The sequence below is a fragment of the Oratosquilla oratoria genome, chromosome 2 (genome assembly GCF_046742065.1).
Source record: "Oratosquilla oratoria isolate Oo_2021 chromosome 2, ASM4674206v1, whole genome shotgun sequence".
In the NCBI taxonomy this organism is placed as follows: Eukaryota; Metazoa; Arthropoda; class Malacostraca; order Stomatopoda; family Squillidae; genus Oratosquilla; species Oratosquilla oratoria.
Genome location: NC_134778.1, coordinates 36,719,001 through 36,739,397, shown reverse-complemented (window position 1 = coordinate 36,739,397; position 20,397 = coordinate 36,719,001). Strand labels below are relative to the sequence as shown.

General features: G+C 40.3%; 1 protein-coding gene across 13 annotated transcripts in view; it reads right to left on the bottom strand.

The window, feature by feature from the left end:
* Positions 1–20,397, bottom strand: part of LOC143038308 (YTH domain-containing family protein 1-like) — an 85,013-nt gene that overhangs the window by 5,411 nt on the left and 59,205 nt on the right. For 10 of the 13 annotated variants that reach the window (XM_076207342.1, XM_076207347.1, XM_076207370.1 and 7 more), the window contains exons 5-7: positions 16,177–16,296; positions 1,825–1,991; positions 1,540–1,630 (exon numbers count right to left, since the gene is read on the bottom strand). In XM_076207342.1, the coding sequence (XP_076063457.1) occupies positions 1,555–1,630; positions 1,825–1,991; positions 16,177–16,296 (363 nt within the window). In that variant the 3' untranslated portion in view covers positions 1,540–1,554. Of the gene's footprint in view, positions 1–1,539; positions 1,631–1,824; positions 1,992–16,176; positions 16,297–18,961; positions 19,121–20,397 lie in introns of those variants that run through there. The other 3 variants (XR_012967557.1, XM_076207356.1, XM_076207353.1) reach the window with 3 other exon arrangements.

Here is a 20,397-nt window from a genome sequence, read left to right as displayed (position 1 = left end):
ATATACCCACTCACACCTCATGATGCCTACATAGGCATCATCATATCGAAGAGGTTAACCTCTTCAATACGTGTCAATCACTTGTGCTCCCATTCTGTCTGATGTGATATGATGCATCACAATTCACCTGTTATAAAATTAAAAACTTACAGCTGCTATATTCGTTTTCTTTCACCCAGATTGTTTATAACCACAGAGAATGACATCAAGCCTGTTCACAGAATATGGGGGTCACTTAGCTAAACTATAAATATAATCAGGACACTGAAGCAAGTACCATTGTATAGGCTACCCACTCTTGCCTCATTAAACCTACATTGGTGTTATTGTATTCTAGGGGTTAACCATCTCGCTTCTGCTCCCTTTTCACATTTTCCCACTTGCATTCATGAACCAGAGCTCATGCCCACATCACAAACAAGTAAAACCCATTCAACCACCCCACCTATCTCAGAACCTTGGGATGATGGATTGTGTCGTCCTCTGCCACACTGTTGAGATCAGAAGCATTACAGCAATGTACAGCTCTCCCACAACAGGGCACAACTGGAGCTGGTTTACTCTCTTCAGACCTAGCCACAAGCATAGTATGTCATCAGCAAACAACTAGCTCACCTCACACTTCCTTCCACTCAAGTAATTATTCCCAATTTCCTACCCATCACCCTTTTATTTTCCTCCTCTCCATCCATGTACACATTCAACAACCACAGTGACATAACACAACCCATCTTCACCTAAAACCACTCACTCTCACCATCCTCAACCCAAACACAAGGTATTTATCTATCTACATACCAACAGGCTTCATCTCCCTCACAAGGGAAGTATCCAGCCAAGGCATGCACCTCCCTTCCACCCATTTATTTTTCTTTTAAAAATCTTAGTTCTTGCCCCCACCCACTGCCTGGGTCTGCAGCAATGCAACACAATGAAAAAAAAAAAAAAAAAAAAAAAAAAAAAAAATAATAATAATAATAATAAATAAACAATTAAATAAATTCACACTATAACTTTCTTAAACCTGCACTGCTCCTCCACAATGACTCCCTCTGTTCCTTTCCTAATCCTCTCATATGCCTTTTCAACAACACCCAACAAAACCCAATGCATTCATATTTGTCCCTTTTTCTTTTGTATTAAACCTCACTTGTTAGTCAGCTATCATTCCTTTGTCAGACATTGCATGACATCCATCTAACCAAAGTACCTTACCAGCTTTTATCACTTTCATTGCTCTGTATGACATATTTTTCCTATAGTTCCATCATTTTCCTAGCACCTACTTAACTTCCTCCACATTTAGCAATTCTTTGAAATTCTCTACTTATCTTTCCTTTACTGTCATTAATGCCTGTTTCCCACCACAACATGGGAAACCATGGAAAACTGCTTTGTATATGATCATGAAAGCCAACAATACAATATACACCCTAAAGGGCTTTGAGGGAAAACCCTGTTCCAGCTATGGCATTTATTTTGCTAATTATCATTTATGCTGTCATAATTTTTTGTTTATTCATTTATCATCATTATAATTTTTTCACATCCAACCTAGTTATGGACCAAAAGGTCTCCAGTTGGCATGCTCCTCCTTTTTAATCCTTTGAGATGGGACTGCTCAGCCAGTCTAGGGAACAAACATCAACAATCCACAATCTCCCTTCAGTTTTCTTATAAGAATTACCAGAGCTTAAGACAGACACACATACACACAAGGAACCTAAAGAAATTGATAAGAAATAAAATATTTTCATGAAAATTTACAATCAACATGTACCAAACATAAAAATAAATCAAATATCCCATGAAGAAGACCCAAACCTGTTCTCAAACATCCATCTGTATGATGGGAGGTGTGATGTTAAGTGAGATTGGAGGGAAGTGGGAGGTGAGCCAGTTGTTTGCAGGCAACACTGTGCTTGTGGCTGGGTCAGAGAAGATTCTAAGGTAGCTAGTGGCAGTTTGGGAGAGTATGTGAGAGGAGCAAGCTGAAAGTAAATGCAGGCAAAGTAAGGGGATGAAATGTACAAAGAGACAGGGTGGCAGTGAGTTGGAGGCAAATCTAAAGGAGTGGCTGGAGGAAGTGAGGTGTTTTCAAGTATTTGGTCACATGTAGCAGAAAACGGAGGAGCAGGTGTGGAAGTAAATTACTGAGTAAGGGATGCAAACTAATATCTTCTATCTACATCTGTATGCTTAGGGCCTCTTCCCCTTTATATGGGAGGTAACCAGCCAAGGTATGCTTTAACTTCTCATAGGATGAAGATACAGAGAGCATGATCAATGAAAAGTACCATGAGGATAAATGCAGAGAGGACTGTATGATGGGGTGATTGTGCTTATGACATTGTATGGGATAGAGACTTGGAGTTCAGATGCAGAAAGGTGGAGTTTAAATGTGTTTGAGATAACAAGTTTAAGAAGTATGGTTGGCATAGACCAATGGCTTTTCCCCATTGCAAGGGAGGTAGCAAAAGTCAAAGGCATAAATCCACTCCCACCCATTTCATCCCCACATACTCCACTCCCATTCACCGCCCCTTCCTCTCTCTTTTCTTGGCTCCTCCTGGATGACGGTTCATCCCTGCATCTTGCCCACTGCCCTGGGTCAGAAGCAATGTAGCAAGACACAGCACATCCACAGCAAGGCTGCTTCATTTTATCGGTAACACCCCCTCTCTGTCCCTTCATGCAGAAATAGAGAAGGGGAGAAATACCTTCATGCTGCATCAAATATCATTCACACATACTCCCTCACCCCCTCATCCTTCACCCACTCCCTTCTATGCATCAAAGCATCATTCATACACAACTATTTTCCACTAATCCCTATCTTCTGTCTTCTCCCTTCCTTTTCCTCAACAGACATTCCCCTCTTTCTCAATACCCCTTTTACCTCATCTATCCATCTCATCCTTGGTTGACCCCTCATGTTCACTCCTTCCACACCTCTTTTACTAATCTTTCTTCACTCATTCTTTTCATGTGTCCAAACCATCCCAATACTCTTTCTTCAACCCTATCTCCCAACTCCCTTTCAAATCTCAGTGGGACACACCACAACACCCTTCAAATCATACAAAACAAAGCCCTAAATACAATTACAGGCTGCACAAATACAACACCTACAGACCATTTACACCATGAAACAAAACTCCTCAAAGTCAAGGACCACCTCGACATGAGAGGCACACAAACACTTGCCGCAGCCACCACAAATGCATTACACCCGCTACACTACATAGCAGAACACCCACACACACCAAGAAACATTAAAACAACACCCAAAGACCTTTATCACGCACAGATACTCTCTTCTCTTCCTCCACAACCACCAAATACCAGCCTCCGGAAACATATTCATAATCATATCACTCACCGCTCCATTAACACTGAAAGACAACACACTGCTGCATGCCAGACCCCCTGATATCCACCCTTCTGAATCCTCTCTCCCACGAAAGGACAGAGTCCACTTGGCCAGACTGCGGTGCGGTCACCACCCAGCACTTCTAAGCTACCAGAAGAGGCTGGATGACCGCATTGTGAACAGCTGCCCAGGATGTAACACTTCACCCCATACCATACAACACATAATGGAAGACTGCATTATACACAATCATGCACGCAAACAACACAACATACGCTCTATAAAGGATTTGTGGGAAAACCCAGTTTCGGCTATGGCATTCCTTGGGGAGACGGGACTGCTCGGACAGACAGTCTAGGGAACGACGACAACAACAACAACAACAACTCCCTTTCAATCCCTGGTCTCCTCTTCACTTCGTTTCTCACTCTATCCAGCCTAGTAGCCCCTTCATACTGTCTCCTCTTGGCATCCATTCCCAATATCTATTTCTCATTACACTTTTTAACCCCCAAGGCATTTACTTGCTTCTCTCAATCTACATTCTACCTCCACCTCCATTCCTCCCTTTCCTGTCCCATTTACACCCAAGTGTCTAAAGCTGTCCACTTCCACCAGTCTCCCTCGCTTAATACTAACTTCCAATTTGCTGCCATCCCTTGTACATCCCATCACCTTACTTTTACCCATATTCATCTTCAACTTCCTTCTTTTGCACACCTTCCCAAACTCTGTCACTAACTTCCTTGTTCCTTCCTCTGATCCTGCTACAAGTGCACTGTCATCAGCAAACTTATCTCCCATTTTTCTTCATTTTTTTTTTAACCATCTCCAATCCCTGGCCCATTACCCTTGCATTTACCTCTCACACCACTCCATCTATCTATAAATTGAACAGCCAAGGTGACATAACACATCCCTGGTGAAGCCCCACCTTTACCTCAAACCACTCACTCTCTCCAATTCTAATTCTAACAGAGGCTCAACTACTCTTGTGAGAACTCTTGACTGCTCTTAGCAGCTTTTCTCTTATCCCATATACTCATATTTGCAATACCTCCCACAGTGCCTTCCTGTCTACCCTCATAAGCTTTTTCCAAATCCATAAAGGCCCCCAAAACATCCTTACCTTTTCCTAAAGCTTTTACAAACATATGCCTTACCACAACAAATCTGATCCACACAACCCCTACCTGTCCTAAATCCACTGTTCCTCACAAATTACTCCCTTTGTTCCTCTCCTAATCCTCTCAATAAAAACCCTACCATAAGATTTCCCTAAACTCAACAAACTAATCCCTCTGAAACTACTACACTCACACTTGTCCCCCTCTCATTTGTAAAATGCAACAATACAGGCACTCCTCCAGTACTCTACCCTCTTTTAGACAAACATTAAACAACCTTACCAGACAGTCCACCATCACTGTACCTCCTTTTTTTAGATACTCATATGACACCCATCCAATCCAGGTACCTGACCTGCTCTCATAATTTTTTCTCCTCCATTTTCCTCATTCATCAATGTCATTTTCTTTGCGGTTCCCATTGCAACTACCTTTCCCTCCCTATCCTCCTTCACAATTAACAGCTCCCTAAAACACTGCCCATCTGCACCTTTTATCTTTTCTTCTCTACTTGATTCACTTTCTCTTTCTTAATTTCCTTCCAAAACATCTTTTTATTACTTTCAAAATTTTCTGTCATACTCTTACCCCATTTCACATCTGCTCTCCTCTTTACCTCCTTTATTTTATGCTTAATTTCTCTTCTCTTTTCTTGTATCTCATACAATTCTCTTGTCCTATTTTGTAACCAACCTGTGAATGCTTCTTTTTTCTCTTCTACAACCTTCCTTGCTTCATCAACATCACTCACTACCCTTTCTTTTATTTACTCCCATCCTTCTTGTTCCACACACCATCTTTACACACCTTGTAACTCCCTCCTTGAAGCATCTCCATTCCTCCTCCACTCCTAGTTCTGCTCTATCCTTCACTCCCTCCCATTCTTCTTAGCTTTTTGTATTTCTCCTTTTCTTTCTCATTAAAGCAGTTCACTCTACGGAGTTTGGGAAGGTATGCAAAAGAAGGAAGTAGGAGATAAACATGGGTAAAAGTACAGTGATGAGATGTACAAAGGGAGAATATGGCAGCAAATTGGAAGTGTGTATTAAGGGGAGAGAGATTGGAGGAAGTGGACAGCTTTAGATACTTGGGTGCATATGTAGCAGGGAGGAGTGGAGGTGAAGGTAGAATGTAGATTGAGAGAAGCAAGTAAATGCCTTGGGGGTTAAAAAGTGTAATGAGAAATAGATACTTGGGAATGGAAACCAAGAGGAGATTGCATTAAGGATTGTGGCAACAGCAGCACTAAATGGGGCAGAAACATCAAACATATGAGAGGAAAGTTTAAATGTGTTTGAGATGAAATGTCTGAGAAGTATGGTACGGGTTACTAGGCTGGATAGTGAGAAATGAAGTGAGGACCGTGGGGATGGGAATGGGGAGTTGGGAGATAGGGTTGACGAAAGAGTATTGGGATGGTTTGGTCACATGGAAAGAATGAGTGAAGAAAGATAAGTAAAAGAGATGTGGAAGGCAGAGGTGGAGGGAGTGAACATGAGGGGGTGACCAAGGATGAGATGGATTAAATAAAGCGGCCTTAGTGTGGATGTGCTGTGTCTTGCTACATTGCTTCTGACTCAGGGATGACCTGTCATCCAGGAGCCAAGAAAAGAGGGATGGATAGTAAATGGGAGCAGAGTATGTGGGGATGAAATGTACTAGACCAAACTTGCTCCATTCACCACTTCCTTTATACTGGGGACCCAGCACTCCACATAGTAGCTCAACAACCCTGCCACCCGATGTCTATTCACTGAACCACACAAATACAATACAGCTGCCCTCAGCCAAATGACAACAATGAACACTCCAACAATGCTCTCTTTTTTTTCTAAATTACTCATAAGCCAAGGAAACCTATTGACCAAAGAGGACTGCTCACAACTGCTGGGCCAAGACCCCCTTCTGCTCCAAGGTTCTGACCCAAGAAGCAGAGTTTCTGTTACAGTCGTGTGGTTGGGTTGCTTTTCTTCCCCGGTCCTCACTGGGATCCTGATATACTTCGATGTCCTGGATAAACTTCTGTACACAACCGCCTTCCCACACAAAGTAGTTTCGACTTTCATGCACAATGAGAAGGTACTTGTATATTAGAAGGCTAGGAGAGAAAGGTTTATTAGATCCAGGACAAAAAATTGACTGATTTTAATGAAGATAATGGAAAGTGGGACTATCTACAAGAGTGAAATGTTCAGGCCTTAGGCTTCAGACTGCTGAATAACTTCTACAAAAGAGAGAAGAGAGAGAAAGAGAGAGAGAGAGAGAGAGAGAGAGAGAGAGAGAGAGAGAGAGAGAGAGAGAGAGAGAGAGAGAGAGAGAGAGAGAAAGTTTTATAAAAATACATTGATTTGATTGGAGCTGTTCCATCTTTAGGATTGACCAGAGTCTAGGTAGTAAAATAATTACCACAGAAAACCATATCAAGCCAACAGTTGAACAGTGTCCTGGATAGTATTTGTCTATAATAATGAGAGTTAATGTATGGGTGTGAGTACATGGAATATGACAGCGGGATGGCTATCTATAAAGAGTGAGAATTGTTTAGTGCAAAGAACGACCAGAATCTCATATATCAAGTTTAGACAACTAGAGTAGACCATATTGTTCATTAGCTGAATTAAGTCTCACTCTTTATAGATAGCCATCCTGCTATCATATTCCATGTACTTACACCCATACATAGATAACTCTTGTTATTATTGACAAGTACAATCCAGGACACTGTTCAACAATCGGCTTGATATGGTTTTCTGTGGTAATTATTTTACTACCCAGACTCGTTCATTAGCTGAATTAAGTCTCACTCTTTATAGATAGCCATCCTGCTATCATATTCCATGTACTTACACCCATACATAGATAACTCTTGTTATTATTGATGAGTATAATCCAGGACACTGTTCAACAATCAGCTTGATATGGTTTTCTGTGGTAATTATTTTACTATCCAGACTCTGGTCAAACCCTAAAGATTGAACAGCTCCAATCAATGTATTTTTGTAAAACTGTGTATATATATATATATATATATATATATATATATATATATATATTTTTTTTCTTCTTTGTAGAAGTTTTTCAGTGGTCCAAAGCCTAAAGCCTGAACACTTCACTTTTGTACATAGTCCTACTTTCCATTATCTTCATTAAAATCTGTAAATTTTTCATCCTGGGTCTAATGAACCTTTCTCTCCAAGCCCTCTAATATACCTTCCCATTGTGCATGAAGTCGAAACTACTTTGTGTGGGAAGGTGGTCATGTACAGAAGTCTATCCAGGGCATCTAAGTATACCAGGATCCCAATGAGGACCGGGGAAGGAGAGCAACCCAACCACACAACCGTAACAGAAACTGGCGACAACATATCCTTCAGTGGTGCAACGTTGATGTGACATTGACAATCCTCCACACTATGAAACGAATTCAAGGCCTCCACCAAACTCTTGTTGTCAACCAAGTGGTGTACAGCTAAGGTCTGGCATTTGACAATGTCTCTGACAATCTGTCCAAGATAGGAGCAGCCTCAGTGCACTCAAAGAGTGCCAGGGTCCCAGGAGACAATATGGTTTTCACCACTCAGTGCAATTTCCTTGATTGCCAATATATCAGGTATCTTCTTCCTTCCCCATCCTTGAGAAAAATTACAAATCCTCCCTGAGAGCCACCATCATATAGGTTCCCAAAGGAAGCGTCTGAGAAGCACTCAGTTATACAGTCCTCTACAGCTAGCTTTCTAAACAGCAAGCAAAAATGGTCACCAATAACTCAGTTTATAATCTTATTGAGTCTTGCTGCATTAGCCACTATGGCATTTTTACAATGTCTGCTCAGTTCACACACATCAAAGGTAATGTCAGGTCTCAATTGTTTGGTTATACAGCTCAGTTGACCAATCAGTGTACTGAATTCTTTCTTCTCATTGTCTGACAGGTCACTGAACTTAGCTACCAACCTGTGATATTCCAAACTCAGTGGTGTGAGCAGACTGACCAACCATTATACCTTCAGTTGTAGTGCCCACTTCCAAACCTATGTACTTGAAGGTAGATGCCATGCTCCCAATACAGAACTCTTCTTGAAGAACATCAATAACCTTCTGCAACACCAAACAGATTGCCAAGTTCTCTCATGTCACTATTATTAAATTCAAGTCCATTGTCAAGAGAGAAGTTTCCTTGGAGCACCAAACAATGAAATCCAATTTCTGAAGATGCTGCCAACCACTGTCTTAGCAGACTTTTTGGTGATGGCTGATGCCACACAATATCTTGTAGCAAGATCTACTATAATATGAAACAGATGTTGTAGTACCCATTTTAGACCCATTGCAATTACTTCATTAAATTTCTCTGCCATCTGCACACTGACAACTGTTCTAGGTTTCGGGCATTTATACTTTATACACACTTCACAATTTTCAGTTACATTTCTAATCTTTTTCCCCATGTCTCACTCCAATATGGATGGTCAAATTGATGATTAAGTTTTAAAGCAGTTTTACTGCTAGCCATTGAAGCCATTAACACATTCTGGATCCCTGGTTCTGGTCATAAGAACAGTGGTAAAATGTAGTGACCTGACGATGCCACCTTCAACTTCACCCATTTATTCATAATCTTCATTGAATCCTTACAAAAATAAAAATAAAAATTTCCTTTTTTCATTAACTGCTTTCTAATCAAAAGTGGAAGATTGCACTCAACAACATTGGTTGACAGCTCTGATCTCACACCTCCAATCCAACATGGAAGTACTACACACTCAATGGATCTATTAGGTTACATCATCACCAAACGTAAATGTACAACAAGATTTTTCTTCTCTCACCATGGCCAACTCTTCATCGCACAGGTTGTTCAAATAATTATCCAACTACTGTTGACCACTAACTGTGGTTGAACAACTGGTATCCAATATACCACAATTTTGAGACTCCTTGACCAAATGCATATACACATCATGAAACTTGGCCTTCACGATCCAGAGGATCTTCGATTAGTCCCTTGGTCACTCAAGTCAACTTGTGTCAATATTAGTGCTCCTCCTCCTCTTCTTTGATATCTGTATCTCTGTGATGATGTGGTTGTTGTTCATAGGTGGCATAATAGACCTCTTTATTATGGCCATAAAAGACAGGCTCGGCTTTAATACTTGCGGGACACTGCACCTATGTCCACATCTAACTCCTGAGTTGAGTGCACATTCAACTGCTGACCAAGGAAACTTTTTAGAGTAGATTTCATATAAGTATAGTTGATTTCAGAGATCGTTGACATCACAATTTAAGTCTCACGCTCAGCCAAGTTGCTTGAAGCAAGAAGCATAAAAGCCATCACAGAGTCCGGTAGTGTCATTCCTTCCTGTGTAAACTTAAGGTATCTATGTTCAAACTCACTAACATATTTATCAATATCTTTGTTATTTCTTCTGAAATTATATAAATTATGAAACGCTGCAAATTGACATCAACCTTTATCAGGCAAGAACAATGTGTCCAGTTTCTCAATAATGATCTTTACACCATTTTCACTCCCCAGAACTTAATTCAATTTCAGACAATGCTGTTCTAGCTCAGCCAGTTAAAGATAAGTATATGGCCAACGCCTGCTTATCTTTCGTTATATATCCTTTTTCCAATTTTCATATTCTGATTCATTACCAAACTTAGGTGGGCACTTAGAAGAGTCCATAACTATGCTCTGCTACCAGTATTAGACCAATCTTGCTCCATTCACCTCTTCCTTTTATACTGGGGACCCAGCACTCCACATGGTAGTTCAACAACACTTCCATTTGGTGTCTGTTCACTGAACCACACAAATCTAATATGGCTGGCCTCAGCTAAATGACAACAATGAACACTCCAACAAAATGGGTGGGAGTGGATATATACCTTTGACTTTGGCTATCTCCCTCATAGAGAAGAAGCCATTGGCATATGTATGCATGTACTTTAAGCACCTCCCTACCTTCTGTCCTTTTCCTTTTTCTCCATCTATCCTCAACTCTCAACTTAATTTCCACAAAAAAATTATATGATATTTCCCCACTCTATCCCCTTAGAACATGTGCATCCTTAAGTCTTCCTACTCTTCTCCTGGTTACCACTATATAGCCCTATCTACCACCCTTTCCCACATGTACTTATGCTTGACTTTCTTCCTAAACATTGTATTTGCTACCATCAACTCTCTAGACATATCTTCACCATCATCTCTCTACTACAATATTTCCTAGAACTCCACATTTCCCAACCATTCTGTCTATTGGTTCATCTCCTACCTTAGCATTGAGATCTACCAATACCACTAAATTATTTCTCCCTAAACCCCCTATGCACTCATTTAAATCTATCCAAAAAGCCGCCCTTTCCTCTACTGTTCTCACTACCAGGACCATATGCACTTACTAAACCCGAGCCAATTTGGATTTAGACAGGGAAGATCATGTACAACAAACCTAATCTGCTTCTATTCATGACTAATAGATATAATAGATGAGAGAGATGGATGGGCAGACTGTGCCTATCTAGATATACAAAGGGCATTTGACAAAGTGTGCCACACAAGAAATTAATAGAAAAATTAGAATCAATAGGTGGCATTGCAGGTAATCTATTAGAATGGATGAAAGATTTCCTGACTGGGAGAAAAATGAGGGTAGTAATTAGAGACAAATACTCGACATAGGAAGAAATGATAAGTGGTGTTCCACAAGGGTCAGTGCTGGCTCCAATCATGTTTGCCATATACATAAACGACATAGACAAAGGAGTTGAATGTTATATGAATTTCTTCACAGATGACACAAAAATATTAAAGAAAGTATCAACAGAAGAGGACTGTGACTCATTACAATCAGACCTGGACAAAAAATCTGGAAATGGACTCAAAAGTGGAAACTTCAATATCAAGAAGTATAATGGAGTTTGGAAAAAGCAAAAACAGAATTTCAAAAAATTACAAAATTGGTGAAAAAGAAATAAAAAAGTGCACTTGGAAAGAGACCTTGGAGTGATAATCAGCAAAGACGACACCTAATAGAGATATAAACAAAATAGTGAAACCTACAACCTACTAAGGTCAATGAAAGTGGCATTTGAATACTTGGATGAAGAAATTATTAAAAAAATATTAGTCACATTGATTAGACCAAAACTGGAATATGCAGCGCCACTATAGAGAACCAGTACTAAAAAGAATATAAGGAAACTAGAAAGAATACAGAGAGCAACAACAAAGTTGGCACCAGCTCTTTCCAAATTAACATACGAACACATACCCAACCTGGACTCATGGAGGGCTCCTTTATTAGTACATTTCTAACAAACATTTCTTCACAAGCATTTGGGGGACTTAACAAGAAGCACCAAAAGAAAGAACACTTATGGTGGCAACAGGAATAGGGCATTTGACATAGTTCCCAGACACAAACTACAAAAAATTATCACTAAAATTGTAAAACTTAAGGCAACAATTAATTAGAACTTGGTAAGCAATAACCTGTATTGGGAGTATTGACTGCATGGTGACAAGCATCCAATACTTTTGAGGCCATATTTAGGGAATCCCTACAAACCAGAGCTAAACATCATCTATGTTAAGAATTAAAATCTCTACTCATAATGGAATGCCGATACCTTTGTACTGCATTTATCCCTCCTTTGTATTGTTCCCTTAAACCTGTTCTTTATCACTTCTATGACTCCACCTCTTTTGGATCCTATAGAAGTGGAGGAAATGAATTCTGTCACCATAAAAGGTGACTGGTGGGATTGAGTGATGGGATTAAGGATCCTGCTCTCTGTATCTCCTATGAGTCAAGGCATAAATGTCTGGGAGGACTCCCAACTAAAATCCTAATAATTGGGCCATTAACTGTACATGGTTGTAATACACATGAGAATAAAAGGGAAGATATTGGTGGTTTGTTTGAGAGTAGTCAGATGGATGTGTTAGCATTACATAAAACTAAAGGAGAGGGGCAAGTTTGAGTTTGGAAGTGTAATAAGGAGGGTGCTAAGAGTGATCAGGGAGTGAGGGAGGGGATCTGCAGGTAAGTGATGATAGGAAAGTGGTAGAGTGGAGGAAAGTTTCTTCAAGGATAATGTAGGCAAAGGTGAAACTGGGACAGGAGATATGGGTCCCTGCAAGTGCATACAATCCTGGTAATCAGAAAAGTGAAGAAAGGGAGGCTTTTTGGATAAATCTAAATAAGTGGTTAGAGTTTCAGTGTAATGGGTACTTGCCTTTTGACTTGACTACCTCCTTTGCAAGGGGGGAAAAACCATATACAGGGTTTCGGGATGAATTAAATGTAGTGGTATTGGGAGACCTCAATGCTAGAGCAGGAGACGAGCCAATAGATGGAGTAGTCAGGGAAATTGGGGTGCCTGGTAAGAATTATAGTGAAGAGTTGTTTGGGATGTGTTTAGAAATAAAGTTTATGATAAACAGTGTTTAAGTAGAAAGCCAAGCATAAGTATACACAAGAATGGTGGTGGATGAAAGGGTGGTTGAAAGGGCATTAATAGTTAGTGATTGATGTACAAATACTGGGATGGTTCGAGCACATGGAAAGAATGAGAGAAGAAAGATTGGTAATGTGTGTGGAAGGCAGATGCAGTAAACTTGTGGGGGAGACTGAAAATAAGATGAATGGTTAGGGTGAAGGCCTTGTTGAACAAGGAAGGGAGAGGGTGAGAGATAGGTATGAGCAGAGAATAAGCGTATATGGATGAGGTGGTATGGGAGGTGAATGCAAAGATGATGATATGGGGTTTGGAGAAGGTAAGCCTGGAGGGAAGTGGGAGGTAGCTAGTTGTTGTTTGTGGATGCTACTCCACTTGTGACTGGGTAAGAGGTGGGTCTTACTACAATGCTTCTGACTTGGGCAGTGGGCAGGGATGGTTCTTCATCTAAAAGGATGATGATGATTCAGTTTGTAGTGTGGAATTTCATGTGCAATACCCTTGGTCCAACTCACTTGCAGCAGGGGGCAAACTGTTGTTGCCTCAACCTTTGCTGCAAGTAACAATGCTCCAACCTGTCAGCCAGCAGGAAAACTAATGGATGTTGGATGGCCCGTGTGAGATGGATTCCTTATATCACTGGCCTTTTCCTCCTTATGAGTGGGATGGTTGAGTCAAAGCATACCTTGACTCTATATACCAAGAGGTTTTTCCCCTTTATAAGGGAGATAGCCAAAGCAAAGGCACATACCTACTCCCACCCATCACCCTTTCCCCCATCTCATCTTAGCTCCTCATAGATGATGGTTTATCTTTGTATCCTGCTCATTGCCCTGGGTCAGAAGCAATGTAGCAAGACAGTACATCCACAGCAAGACCATTTCATTTAATCAGTGACACCACCTCTATCCCCTCATACAGAAAAAAAAAATGGGGTCACTGGGCTATGTCAAAATATCATTGACACATAAGCACCCTCACCATTCATCCCCCGCCTCTCCCTTCATTGTATAACAGTATTATCAATACACATTCTTCACTCATTCCTATCTCCTGCCTTCTCCCTTTCTTGGCCAACAGACATTCCCCTCTTGCTCAATGTCCCCTTCACCCCGTCCATCCATCTCATCCTCGGTTGTTCCCTCATGTTCACTCCCTCCATCTCTGACTTCTACACCTCTTTTAGGAATCTTTCATCACTCTTTCTTTCCATGTGTCCAAACGATCATAATACTTTTTCATCAGCCCTATCTGCCATCTCCTTTTCCATTCTCGCTCTCCTCACCTCCTGGTTTCTTACTCTATCCAACCTAATAACCCCTACCATACTTCTCAGACATTTCATCTTAAACACATTTAAACTCTTCCTCTCTTAAATTCCAAGTCTCTGCCCTATACAATGCTGTTGGCACAATCACCCACTTCATATAGTCTCCTCTTTTCATCCATTCCCAGATGCCTATTTCTCTTAACACTTTTTAATCCCCCAAGGATTCCTTCTCTCAATCTACAAGTTTTCTCCACTCCTCCCTTTCCCACCACATGTGACCCCAAATACTTAAAGCTATCCACTTCTTCCAGCCTCTCTCCTTTTAGACTTACTTCTAACTCACTGCCATCCTTTACCCTAGTACATCTCATCATCTTGCTTTACCCACATTTACCTTCAACTTTCTCCTATCACATACCTTCCCAAACTCTAGTCACCAACTCCCTTAATCTCTCCTCCTCTGACCCTGCCACAAGTGCAGTGTCATCAGCAAAAAACAAATGGCTCACCTCCCATTTTTCTCCATTTTCTTTAACCATCTCCAGTTCCATGCCCTTTACCTCCCACACTACCCCATCCATATACACAATGAACAGCCATGGCAACATGACACATTCCTGATACAGTCCCACCTTGACCTCAAACCACTTACTCTCTCCATTTACCATTCTAACACATGCTCTAATAGTCTCATAAAAACTTTTGAATTCCCTTAACAGCTTTCCCCCAATCCCATATATCTGCAATATTTCCCACAGTGCCTTCCTGTCTACCCTGTCATAAACCTTTCCAAATCCATTAAGGACATAAAAAAAAACACCTTTCCCTTTTCATAAAGCTTTCTCACATATCTGCTTTACCACAGAAATCTGATCCATGTAACCCCAACCTTTCCTAAACCTATACTGTTCCTTACCAATTACTCCCTCTGTTCCTCTCCTGATCCTCTCAATGAAAACACTCCCATAAGCCTTCTCAACAACACTGAGCACAGTGATGCCTCCGAAACTACTACACTCATATTTGTCCCCTTTTCTAATGTGAAGTTGTACATAGGCACTTCTCCAGTCCTCCGGCACTCTACCCTTTTGTAAAGACATATTAAACAGCCTCATTAACCAGTCCATTATTACTGTACCTCCATTCTTCAGACACTGCATGATGCCAATCTAACCCACCTTACCTGTTCTTTCATTTACTGAGCTACTTGCACTTTATCTTTTCTTATTTCTCCTCCCTTTTCCTTTCCCATCACCATCATTTTCTTAGTGCCTCCCAATGCTACCACCAATCTCTCCCTATCCTCCTACATATTTAACACTGAACATGCCCCTTTGTGCACACATTTGCATTCATCAGAAAAACACAAAGGAGAGTCCCCAATCCTTTTAATCTGCTCTAAGTCACATTTTACATGTTGTGGACTTTTTTTCCTCATGAAAAAAGAGGGGGGGGGAGTGTCCAATAGAAGGTACAGGATTTATGAAATACATTAGACACAACGGAAGTGAGCTAAAAGATTAAAAGGTGGCTCAGCATTCCACTAAGAATGAATATTTGTCTCTGAACATAGGTCATGTGACTCTGGTCCATGAGGGTGCCCCACTAAAAATCCAAAGGTATTGACTCTACAAACTATGCACCCAATACATCAATATAACAGTAAATCAGTTCTAGGGTACCATAATCAAGTTCTTTGGAAAGATATTATTATATATATATATATATATATATATATATATACACATACACACATATACATATACACACAAACACACACACACATATATACATATAGACACAAACACACATATATATACATATACATACGAGTATATAGATTCAAAATTAATACATCATGAAGAAATCAATACTACAGCACTGGACTGATGGGTTGTTTGGACAATAATAACAAGCACAATAGGAAAAGCTGACCTTAAATCCACTGTGTGGAACACTACGCCGACTTTCTTCTTCTTCTTGTCGTTTCTCGTAGTGTGTAAAATCATCAAAGATCGAGGTGGTATGGCGATAAGTGTGCAGAATCTTCAGTACCTGAAATGTAGAACAATATTGTTTAACTGAAGGAAGACATGCACATACAACATATTACATATTGATGAATGGAAATGTGTGCACAAAGGTGCAGGTCTAATGCTGTTAAAAGACTGCAGTATCATGAGACTAAATTGAAGGTAATTGTTGCCTCAAGTTTCACTAAATGGAAAACCTACAGCCCCACAGTGATTGGCAATGGTTTTCCGGGCAAAATTTGTGTTCAAAATCTCTATGAAAAGGTCACATAATTAGCACAGATACAGTCACTACTGATGACCATTTAACCTCACAGCTGGGTGCTTCTTTGATTCATAATAACAATGCCTCAAGTTTTACTTAGTGAAAACCTGTTGACCTACAAGAGCAAGCTACAGTCCTTGAGCCCTCCCACAGATCTCTGGATAAAGAACTTGTCTGTGTTGTAATAACATGGATCTATTCCTTTGTCATAGGCTGATATGAGGAGGTGGAGTTAGTGGAGGAGGAGGAGGAGGAGGAGTTACTGGCTGCCAATATTCTATTGTGAAAATGAGGGAAGACAGAGCTGACAAAGATCTTGGTCCAGTTCAGAAACCAAATGCCAGCCTCATGGAGCTGTATCTCTTGATGCCACAAGCATTTATCCATTGCTGGCTCCATATACAAGGAATACAATTAATAACCCATTAGAATTTTCCTATATCAAGAGCAGATCTTACTCCTTTAACTGCACAACTGTTTTTCCTTGGATGAATAAAATCACCTGGTGGCTGCCAAACAAATGTTCAAGTCAATATATTAATCTGTTGCAGCAAGTTTCTCTTGCAGGAGACCAATAGCTCCCAAGTAATCAGCAACAGCCATTGGACAGGCCTGTAGGTCACTCTGGGAAGAAAAATTGTTGTTGTTGTATGGAAGCTGTGTAGGGCAATGTAGGATGAGTTGTTCAGTGTCCTCTATATGATGGTTGCATTAAGAGCAGTTTGATCTGTGGTAAGGCATATTCCTTGCCTCTAAGGGATGGATTTTTCTGTGAGGCTGTCAGGGGGAGTGGGATGAGGGGTTTGGTGGAGTACCAAGTTTGATGGTCTGTTTTGAAGAGTTTATATTGTGACCTGGAAATGAATTATTGTGTGGTACAAGTGGTATATTGTTGTAGATGTCTGAATAGTATGGTCTTGGTGTGTTTTTTCTATGTTCTGTTGGTTGTACTTGTGTGATGTACTCAAATGGGTGAGAAAGGTTTGTGGATCTGAACAGTGTACCTATCATTTTCATGGGATATCCACCTTTTCACAAACCAAACAGCATTCTTCGTTCCTTCTTCTTTTTAATATCTAACTTTGGAGGCCTAAATCATAAGTGACTTGAAAAAGAAATATTACTATAATATATATATATATATATATATAATAAAAATAAAGTAAGAAATAAATAAAAAATAAATAATAATAAAATAAATAAAACATAAAGTAAAAGTAAATGAAAAGAAAATAGAATAGGGGGGGGACGAAGCAAAAGCATACAGATGATTATACGCACAGCAGATAAAAACTCTCATGTGGACTAAATAGGTGCAAAGAAGGTTTGTATGACCATGTTCAATTTTGTAATACAACCTCATCCTTTGTCTTTTTTTTTCCCTATTCCTTTTTCTGATCTAAATATTATCATATCACCTTTTCACTCTTCCAATGTGGGAAGTCACAAAATTTTCAGTCTCCCCTCATGTTTTATCAATCAGACTCAAGATCATCTTGGTTACCACTGTTTGTATTCTTTTTATTTCTCTTATATCTTTCTTTGAGTGTGATGACCACACCACTTTTGTATAGTCCAGTCAAGGGGTGAATTACAATTTCAATTATTAGTTTCATCATGTCCTCATCCCTGTATTGAAACGCCACCATGTTCGTTAGCAGCTCCTGTTATTCTCTAGTACATTGGTTCCCAAACTGGGGGTAAATTACCCCCTGGGGATAATTTAACAAAATTTCTGGGGTAATGGAAGGGTGACAGAAAAAATAAGTATTCTGAAAACCAAGAAGCCAAGAATTCCTAAATTAGCTTCGAGCATGCGACTCCATCCATCCCACTGAGGTTCTTGACATCTTTGACTATAGCCATTAGAGATGCAGTGTCCAAATACAATAAAGAAACGAAAATATCTCTAGTGTTTTAATTGAACCATATATTGACAACATTTTGTGAAAGGGGTGCTTAATGTATCATGGTTAACTGGGTAACAAGCTGAAAAAAATTGGGAACCACTGCTCTAGTAGATCATCTCTGACTTGTCCCAAATTCATTTTATTCTTGTGCCCTCGCAATTAATTTTTCTCGAGTCCTTCTTGACACTGACCTATTTCCAAAAAATTTAATTATTGAAGTCTATCTTCCACTTCTGGCTCCATTTATAAACTTTATCTAGGTTTTCCTGTAACAATTATCAATCCCCTTCACCTTTCACTTTCATCATGATCTTCGCACAATTTCCTAAAGTTTGCATAGCTGCCTTCTGCAATAATTTCAATAATATATAAAAACATGGTAGGTGCCAAAATCAAGCCTTACAGAACCCCTCTAGTCACCTCTCTCCAATGTGACATCTCATCTCTACTGTTCATATACACCTTGTATGACCCTTGTTGCCCTGGGACTCTCCCTTCACTGAATTACTGACCCTTTTCAAGTTTGGCTGTATTCCTTATCAGGTGTGAAGTTTCTGAGCCTGACCCAGAAACCAGGTAGTTATGATGGTGGGTTTTTTGTGTCTTCTTATATCTGGGTGGCATTGAATTTGGCAGGAAGTTGTATTCTTTATCAGATCTTCTTCCTTTCCCTGATGGCAGAGAAGCTTCTTGTCAGCAGAACACAAACCCACGACACATCCATACCAACAAATATCTACCAAACTTCTTAGCAGCAAGACTGTGCCAATCTCTGTGACAAAAATACTATACAATGGTATCCCTAAAGAAATAATACTCCAATACAAGCAATCTCATAAAAACCAATCCAGCATATAACACCAAAGCACTAACCTATGCAGATGACCACAATGACAGTAACTCAACAGAGCATCTACAAAATAGCAGCTAAAACACCCAAGCTTACTTTGACTAATTAGAAGAATAGCTCTGAGAGAGAGAGAGAGAGAGAGAGAGAGAGAGAGAGAGAGAGAGAGAGAGAGAGAGAGAGAGAGAGAGAGAGAGAGAGAGAGAGAGAGAGAGAGAGAGTGAGTTTCACTCCAGAAATCATTGAGAATTTTACTCACTCCAGACAACCATGTGGAGGGAGGAGAGGGGGATGAGAAATGGGAACAGAAGGGAATAGGGTTGAGGAAGAGAAAGAGGATGAGGTGTAGTAGTAGTAACAGTAGTAGTAGTAGTAGTAGTAGTAGTAGTAGTAGTAGCAGCAGTAGTAGGGGAAGAGGACAAGGGGGAAGAGTAGTAGGGGGAGGGGGAGGGGATGGAGTAGGAGGATGGGAAAGGAAGAGGGGGAGGGGGGGAGGAGTAGGAGGAGTAGGAGGGAAAGGACAAGGAGAGGAAGAGGAGGAGAAGAGGGGAGGAGGAGGAGGTGGAGAGGAGCAAGAGGGGAAAAGTGGAGGAGGAGGAGGGAAAGTGAGTATAGAAACAGGGAGGACATTAGTTTACTTCATGGGATTGTGGCGAGTGTCTCATACATCTTGTCATAGCAGGTAAACTGGGTAGTTGGTTGGGCTCTGATAGTGTTTCTGAAGTAATATTTTCTGATGTGGGGAAATACTGTAGAGCAGATGGTTATTAGGTAGTACAGGAAAACTGGCGGCAGTGGCTTGGAGAGGAGTGTTGTATAAGTTGTGATGACCCTGGGCCAATAAGGATTGCTGTGCCTTTGTTTTGCTTAGGTATAGAGGTGGGGTGAGGATAGGTTATGTGGAGCCTTAGGTACAAGTTGTATTTGTGTGTGCCTAGTTGTTTCTTGTTTTAAGATGCAATCTGGTTTATAATGTTTGAAAAGATGCACACTCAATTTGAGATGTGTCCTCAACAATGCTACTGTATGATGAAGTGCAGCAATTGTTATTTAGGTTGATAAGATTTGATATTTCAATTGAGCTCATCACTATCCTTGGGT